Here is a 7832-nt window from a genome sequence, read left to right as displayed (position 1 = left end):
AAACCGGTTTGCCTGGCACTGCTCTAACTGGCGAAGTGGGCTGGCCCGTCGCGCGCAGCAGCTCCCGCGCTTCAGCGAAGCCGCGTCTCCTGCACGCACGCGGGCGTCCAATAGGATCCACCATGCATGTCTGCGGCATGCATCTCGCCACGTTTGCCTTCTGGGCTTTTCTCGTGGGTTCTTTTTTTTTTATTGCCTATAAGTACCTGTCTGCCTCCTGTTCGTTTGGTCTGGGCTACTCCGGCGGCCCTGTCCTAATTGGCGTGGACGAACTCGGCGCCTTCATTGCCGCAGCGGAGCGAGATCGCCAGGCCCGCGTTGCCCGCCGACGCGACGGCGAAGCGGCAGGCAAGAGGGTGGAAGCGGTCCAAGGCACGCGCGAGGAGTTCGATTGGCGTGGACGAACTCGGCGCCTTCGACGCCGCAGCGGAGCGAGATCGTCAGGCCTGTGCTGCCCGCCGGCGCGACGGCGAAGGGGCTGGCAAGGGGGTGGAAGCGGTCCAAGGCGCGTGCGAAGGACGACGCGAGGAGTTCGACGGCGCCGTATGCCGGCCGGAGGCTTGGGCATGAGGACGCCATTCTGGCTGTAGCCCATGGTAATCCGCCGCAGGTTCCATGGCCTCAGGTGGAAGGTGTCCGGCTCCGGTGAGTTCTTTTGTTCCTCGTGAGTATTGCTCTCCCTTCGCCTCGCTCCAGCTCCGGCCCCTCGCCTGCGGCCTCCTGCGACGCCGGTGTTCAGCTCGCCTGCGAGCTGTTCTATCAATTGACCAAACCCAAACCGAGCCAGGTCTGAGCATGGACGATGGACATGTATGTACTTTCCTTCTTCCTCAAGTAGTCCTCCTCCGCGGGCGTCCTCCGCGGGCGTCGGCGACCGCCACAGCCGGGACTACGTCGAGCGCGGCCCCCCCAACGGGGACTTCTACACGGGGCAGTGGCGCGGCGGCGCGCCGCACGGCGCCGGGAAGTACCTGTGGACGGACGGGTGCATGTACAAGGGGGAGTGACAGCACGGCATGGCCACGGGCCGGGGCAAGTTCTCCTGGCCGTCGGGCGCCACCTACAGGGTGAATTCAAGGACGGCTTCATGGACGGCGACGACACCTACACCGTCGCCGCCGGGGACACGTACAAGGTTTCCTGGTCCATGAACCTCAAGGACGGCGACGGCAGGAAGAGCTACGCCAACGGCGACCAATACGACGGTGACTGGCGCTCCGGGCTGCAGGACGGCGCCGGCTGCTACATCTGGCGCAACGGGACCGAGTACAGGGGGAGTGGCGGGCCGGCCTCATTGATGGCCGCGGCGCGCTCGCCTGAGCCGACGGCAACCGCTACGACGGCGGCTGGGAGGACGGCTGCCCGCGCGGCCAGGGCACCTTCCGATGGGCCGACGGCAACGTCTACGTCGGCTTCTGGACGCGAGACGGCCTGAGCGGCATTGCCCAGGAGAAGGACGTCTACCACCCGTCTCTGGCGGCGTCGTCCCCGACGGCGCGCGACCCCCGCGATGTGTTCGCGAGGGGATTGCCGGGGTTCATGGGCGTCGGCGCCACCGAGTCCACGCCGCTGCAGAGGCCGCTCAACAGTTCGGGTAACCGGACGGCCAATGGGCGGGCGAGCTCCGTGTCCGGGATGAGCAGTTGCTCCGGGGCGACCGGAAGTACGACAAGATTTGCATCTGTGAGTCAGACGGCGACATCACCTGCGACATTGTGGACGGGGCCGCCCTGGTGGACGACGCGCGGAGGAGCGTGAGGACGGAGGACGGCAGGGACAGCGGGGAGCTTCTGCCCCTGCCGTCCCCGGCACCGCGCATTGCCAAGTGGGTGTCCCCGCCGCAGGCGAAGCAATAGGGGGAGGCCATCGTCAAGGGACACAAGCACTACGAGCTCATGCTGAACTTGCAGCTCGGGATCAGGTGGGTTGCTTCTGTCATCTTCCTTCGGCAGCGAGTCTGAAACTCTGAATTACGAACATTTTGGAACTTTTGGTTGTTGAATTCGATCAACCAGAGAGATTTGCATTTGCTTTCAGTACCTTTGCTGCACGCAGAGTTATAGGAATATAGGCAAGACTGAAATATGTGTTCATGAAGCCTATAGACGCTAAACAATATTTTAGTGATCTTGGATGCTTCCAGTTTGTTGGTTCATGGATGGTCAGATGGTATTTCATCTAGCTCTTCCAGTTTTTGGTTCATGGACGGTTAGATGGTATCTCACCTAGCTGGCCTGCTTTCAAGTATCAGTTTGCTAAACAGGCAAATGTCTCTGGAATTTTCACTAGCACTATATAATACATCAATTGGTTTCTTGTTGGAATTTGAAGACGTGTGAATTAGAAGAATGTCTTTTTTATAGGATGCCTATACTTAGAGGCTTATAAATCGAGTATTTTCTAATGTGGTGCAAAATTTTGTGTTGTTCTTATGGCCCATGGTCCTACGTAAAGTATTCCAATACATTTCCACAAATCAGTTTTTATATTCTTCACGTTACACATGTTCATGCCCAATCGGGGATGGATTGAAGTGGTGCTGGGACATGTATAGAGAAGGAGCCCACCATATATAAAAATGTTGCAAGCCACACATAAGTATTTCCTACATCTCCCACTTGGCTAAAACATTCTAATTCCAGAAACGAAGTCCCATGTTGCAAACATGTTTACAAAATACTTCCTGACTAAGAGGTTTAGTCAGTGGATCAGCAACCATGTCCACACTAGGTAAATAATCTAAACGAACTGTTCTTAATCTATTAACGACGTCACGAATGTAATGATACCTTCCCTCAATATGTTTGGTTTTGCTATGAAACTTTGGATCCTTTGAGACCTTGATTGCCGCCTGGTTATCACAGAAAATAGTAACAGGATATGAAGCGCTTTCCACCACCACGAGAGACGCAAGAAACTCCTTTAACCATACACCTTCTTTCACAGCTTCGGACGCAGCAATATATTCAGCCTCCATAGATGAAAGTGCTACAGAATCTTGCTTCTTGCTACTCCAGGAAATAGCTCCTCCTGCTAGTGTAAACATATAACCAGCCAATCAGCATCAGTAAACCCCTGCAGCTGAAGATTGTGTCCATTAAAACACAGAAAATAGTCCATAGTTCCTTTGACATAACGCAAAGTGTTCCTAATCTGTTTCCAATGCTCAGGTCCAGGATTCATTTGATATCTACTCAACAAACCCACGGCAGGGCATATATCAGGTCCTTTAAATAGCATAGCATACATTAAAGAACCCAATGCAGATGAATAAGGAATATTGCTCATTTGTTTCCTTTCCTCAGGAGTTTTAGCACACATTTCCTCACTAAGTTTAGTTCCCCTAAGAATAGGTACTTTAACAGGCTTGCAATTTTCCATAGAGAATCTCTGAAGTACATTATTGAGATATGCCTTTTGAGACAAACCCAACATTCTCTTCCTTCTATCTCTACGTATTTCCACTCCCAGAACATAGGAAGCTTCCCCCATATCCTTCATGTCAAATTTAGAGGATAACCAGGTTTTAACTTCCATCAGTGTAGATTTATCATTTGAAGCAATGAGAATATCATCAACATAAAGAGATAACAATACAAATTTATTTCCCATTATCTTAAAATAGATACAATGGTCACCTTCCGTCATTGAAAAATCATATGACGTGATTGCATTATCGAAAAGAATATACCACTGACGTGAGGCTTGTTTAAGACCATATATGGACCTGTTTAATTTACATCCCTTCATCCCCCCTTTCCACAAAACCTTCAGGTTGGTTCATGTATATTTCTTCTTCAACATTCCATTTAAGAATGCTGTTTTAACATCCATTTGATGCAATTCCAGATCATAATAAGCGGTTAATGCACTAATGATCCGTATAGAGGTAAATTTAGCAACGGGAGAAAAGGTTTCTACAAAATCAACTCCTTCCATTTGTGTAAATCCTTTAGCAACAAGCCTTGCTTTATATTTATCCACTTGACCAGTCGCATTCAGTTTCCTTTTAAAGATCCATTTAGAACCAATAGACTTTCGATTGTTTGGTAATTCAACTAATTCCCAAACATTATTTTTCCTCATAGAGTTTAATTCTTCCTGCATGGCTTCCATCCAAAGATTTGATTCAGGACTTGCCAATGCAGCTTTGAATGATTTTGGTTCTTCCTCTAAGTTCTGAATTTTAGAGTGCACTTCCCCCAGAAAAACAAAATACTCATCTAAATATGCAGGTGGTTGTGTATTCCTCCCACTTCTCCTAGGCATGCTATTCGAAATAGAATTAGTAGATTGATTAGCATCATTATTTCCTGAACTAGAGGTTCAGTTTCAGGTAAAAAGATATCTTCAGGTTCTACTAATAATTCCACCCTAGCTCGTTTAGCACGGCGAGGTGTATCCTGATCAAGAAAAACTGCATCTCCACTTTCAATCAATTTCTTCCTTTGAGGATCCCAAAAACGATAACCATTAGAACCTGATGCATAACCAATAAAAATTCCTGGGGTACTTTTAGATTGTAGTTTGGTGCGCAACTGGCTAGGTATCCTTATTTGAGCATTACACCCCCAAACTGCCAAATGGCGAAGTGAGGGCTTCCTTCCCTTCCAAAGCTCATAGGGTGTTACCGCTATAGCTTTAGAAGGTGAGTGATTCAATAAATATACAGCAGTGTGAAGTGCCTCTCCCCAAAAAGACAATGGCAAGTCAGAATAAGCCATCATAGACCTAACCATATCCATTAAAGTCCTATTCCTTCTTTCCGCCACTCCATTCTGTTGTGGAATATATGGCAAGGTATAGTGATGAATAATACCATGTTCTTTGCAGAAATCATCTAGTATTCCTGACGTGTATTCACCACCACGGTCAGTTCTAAGTATTTTAATTTTCTTGTTTAGCTGATTTTCCACTTCCGCTTTGAACACTTTAAAAGCATCAAATCCTTCCGATTTGTGTTTAAGCAAATACACATAACCGTATCTTGAATAGTCATCTATGAAAGTGATAAAGTAGATTTTCTGCCCTCCCAAAGTGGGTGTGGAAAATTTCCCACAAATGTCAGAGTGAACGATGGCAAGCTGTTCTGTTGATCTACTTGCTTTGGGAAAAGGCGACCTAGTCATTTTACCCATAATACATGCTTCACAAATACCATAATCCTCCCACTTAAAGTTCAAAATTCCAGAACTAATAAGTCTCTTAATCCTGTTCTTGGATATATGTCCAAGTCGCAAATGCCACAAGTAAGATTCGGAACAATTATTATGTCCATTTATATTCCTCACAACGGAGTTATCTTCGCCTACTAAGCAATTATTTTCCATGATGTCATTTAGAAAATAGAGACCATCATGTCTATCGCCTGAATGTACTAATCTTCCATTTAAGATAATCTTCACCTTCCCATCGGCAAAGAGATTTTATATCCAATTGACTCTAGCTTGGACACTGAAACAAGATTCCTTCTCATATTGGGTGAATAAAGTGCATTTTCCAACACTAAGTTTCCTCCATCAGGGAGTTTAAGCACATAGTTTCCAATTCCTAGTATGTCTGCTTTAGCTTGAGTTCCTAAATAGACATGTCTTGTTCCTTTTGGAATTGTTTTGAGTGTGGAAAAAGAGCTAAGTTCTCTAGCTATGTGTGAAGTTGCACCAGAATCTACTACCCAACTATTCTGAAAAGTAGTAGTAAATAAGGATTCAGTGCAAACATAAACATCGGTAATACCTTCAGGGGATTGATTCCCCTTGCGGCTGTCATCCTTGTGAAAATTATTCCTTTCGCTGTTCGGCTTCCTCTTCTTGGTGCATTCTGACCCGAAGTGGCCTGTATTACCACAATTATGGCACTTGTAGTTCCTCTTGTCAATCTTGTGAAAAGAGTTGTTGTTGTTATTGCCATGCTGCACCCTGTCCCTCCTCTCATCTCTGTAGTTCCTTTGATCCCTGTCATGTTTATAATTGATCTTGTCCCTTAGGTCCGGTCCTCCTCCTCTCTTAGTCCAGTTCCTCCGGTTCCCATTGTTTTTGTACTCACCAAGGTGAAGCTCTGGCTGATAAGAAGCTTTATCTTTCCCTGAGTTAAGCCTGCGATCCTCCTCCATCAGCAAGTGTTTCCTCAGGTTCCTCATATTGAGTGTGCGTTCTGAATGACAAAAAGAAATCTTGAACTGTTCCCATGATGGTGGCAAAGAATTCAGAACAACCATGACTTGTACTTCCTCCTGGAACGGATAACCAGCAGTTTTTAATTCTTCCGCCAAGACACAGAGCTTGTTGAAGTGTTCATTGACTGTTTTATCACCCATCTTCGATGTCAGAAACTTGTTCACAAGACTAAGCACCTTCACAAGGGAAACTTCTCCAAAATCTTGTTCCAGCCTGAGCATTATTCCACAAGCTGTTCTATCCGACTCATATTCCGCAGCCAACGAATCAGTCAACGAGCCAAGGATATACACTCTGGCAGTCTTGTTGTCCTTGGTCCATTGCTTCAGTTCATCACTGTATTCCTGCTTTTCTTCATCTGTAGCATCCTCTGCTGGCTCGTTAGGCGCCGGATTTTCAGAAACATAATCAATAATCTCAGCCGTAAGCAAGAACATGATTTTTCCTTTTCCAAACCGTGTAATTTGTTCCATCAAGTTTGTAGGCATGGAGTAATTCAGCGAACACCCCATTGGAAGCCATTGAAATTGGTTTCTTCTTCAGTTACCTGAAGTTCCTGTCGTGGAGGCCGAACACAACAGTTGTCGATGTCGGAGCAGTCCTTCCGTGGACGCGAAGCAGGCCGGCGAGAGTTGGTCGGGGCGATGAGGCTGTATCCGCTTCCTTCGAAGAAGCGCTATGGAGGCGCAGGGAACGAAGTCGAAGGACACGGCGGGAGCGGGGCGAACGTCGATGGGGAGCGGCGCGAACGTCGGGGAGGAGCCGGTCACGGGCGGTGGCAGGCTCGGCCCGAAGTGGATGGGGAAGGTGGAGGCGGAGGCGCAGCTGGGGCTTGGCCTGGAGGCGATGGCGAAGCGGCGGCGTGGGTTTGGTGGAGGTCGGGCGAAGCGGCGGCGCTTGGCGAGCGGAGCCGAGCGAAGCGGCGGCGCTGACCAGAGGAATCGAGCGATTCGATCTAATCTGGGTTGACTTGTGTGTACGTACGGGGCTCTCTCTTCCTCGTTTCTATTTTTCTTTTGGGAAAGGAAAAGCAGAATTTGAATTACAATTCAAATTCACAGGCTTTATCAATTCATGGAGCCAATCCCATAAGTACGTACGTGTGAGTCGCACGCTGAATTTGAATTATAATTCAAATTCACAGGCTTTATCAATTCATGGAGCCAATCCCATAAGCACGTACGTGTGAGTCGCACGCTGAATTTGAATTATAATTCAAATTCACAGGCTTTATCAATTCATGGAGCCAATCCCATGAACAACCTGGCATTCCATAATATGTTGTGCCCGGGCAAAATATACATTAGTATAATAAATATTCCAGCATTAATAAATACTGTTTTCAGCATATACGTACCGGCTTCCATGAACTATATTCCATTCATGTATTCCAAGCAATATTCAAGTGCATCGGTAAATTCCATATCAACGTAAACATATTCCAGGAACTATGTAGTATATATAAAAATGTTGCAAGCCACACATAAGTATTTCCTATAATACATCAATTGGTTTCTTCTTGTTGAAATTTGAAGACCTGTGAATTAGAAGAATGTCCTTTTTATAGGATGCCTATACTTAGAGGCTTATAAATCGAGTATTTTCTAATGTGGTGCAAAATTTTATGTTATTCTTATGGCCTATGGTCCTACGTAA

The 7832-nt window shown here is 47.1% G+C and overlaps 1 protein-coding gene and 1 pseudogene across 3 annotated transcripts; one reads left to right on the top strand and one right to left on the bottom strand.

The window, feature by feature from the left end:
• Window positions 1-247: 247 nt before the first annotated feature.
• On the top strand, window positions 248-2283 carry LOC123098582 (phosphatidylinositol 4-phosphate 5-kinase 4-like; annotated as a pseudogene).
• Window positions 2284-2553: 270 nt separating this feature from the next.
• LOC123098581 (uncharacterized) lies at window positions 2554-7168 on the bottom strand. Of its 3 annotated transcripts, none has more exons than XM_044520617.1 (2): window positions 5737-7168; window positions 2554-3033 (listed from the first exon to the last, which is right to left on the bottom strand). In XM_044520617.1, exons 1-2 carry the CDS (start codon window positions 6686-6688, stop codon window positions 2633-2635), a joined length of 1353 nt encoding a protein of 450 aa, XP_044376552.1. In that variant the 5' UTR covers window positions 6689-7168; the 3' UTR covers window positions 2554-2632. The 3 variants fall into 3 exon arrangements, with proteins under 3 accessions (XP_044376552.1, XP_044376554.1, XP_044376553.1); XM_044520619.1 differs by having other exon boundaries at window positions 2554-3081; window positions 5737-7167; XM_044520618.1 differs by having other exon boundaries at window positions 2554-3030; window positions 5737-7166.
• Between the last annotated feature and the right edge of the window lie 664 nt (window positions 7169-7832).

Source organism: Triticum aestivum, chromosome 4D (assembly GCF_018294505.1).
Source record: "Triticum aestivum cultivar Chinese Spring chromosome 4D, IWGSC CS RefSeq v2.1, whole genome shotgun sequence".
NCBI lineage: Eukaryota > Viridiplantae > Streptophyta > Magnoliopsida > Poales > Poaceae > Triticum > Triticum aestivum.
The sequence above is the reverse complement of the archived record's forward strand: the minus strand, read 5'-3'. Positions and strand labels throughout refer to the sequence as shown.

Bases quoted from the DNA above. Each gene is read 5' to 3' on its own strand.
- LOC123098581 (XM_044520617.1), bottom strand. From the start codon at position 6,688: ATGGGGTGTTCGCTGAATTACTCCATGCCTACAAACTTGATGGAACAA. The intron at 3,034-5,736 runs GTATTACCGATG...TGTTTACACTAG, and splicing joins GGGGAATCAATCCCCTGAAG to CAGGAGGAGCTATTTCCTGG.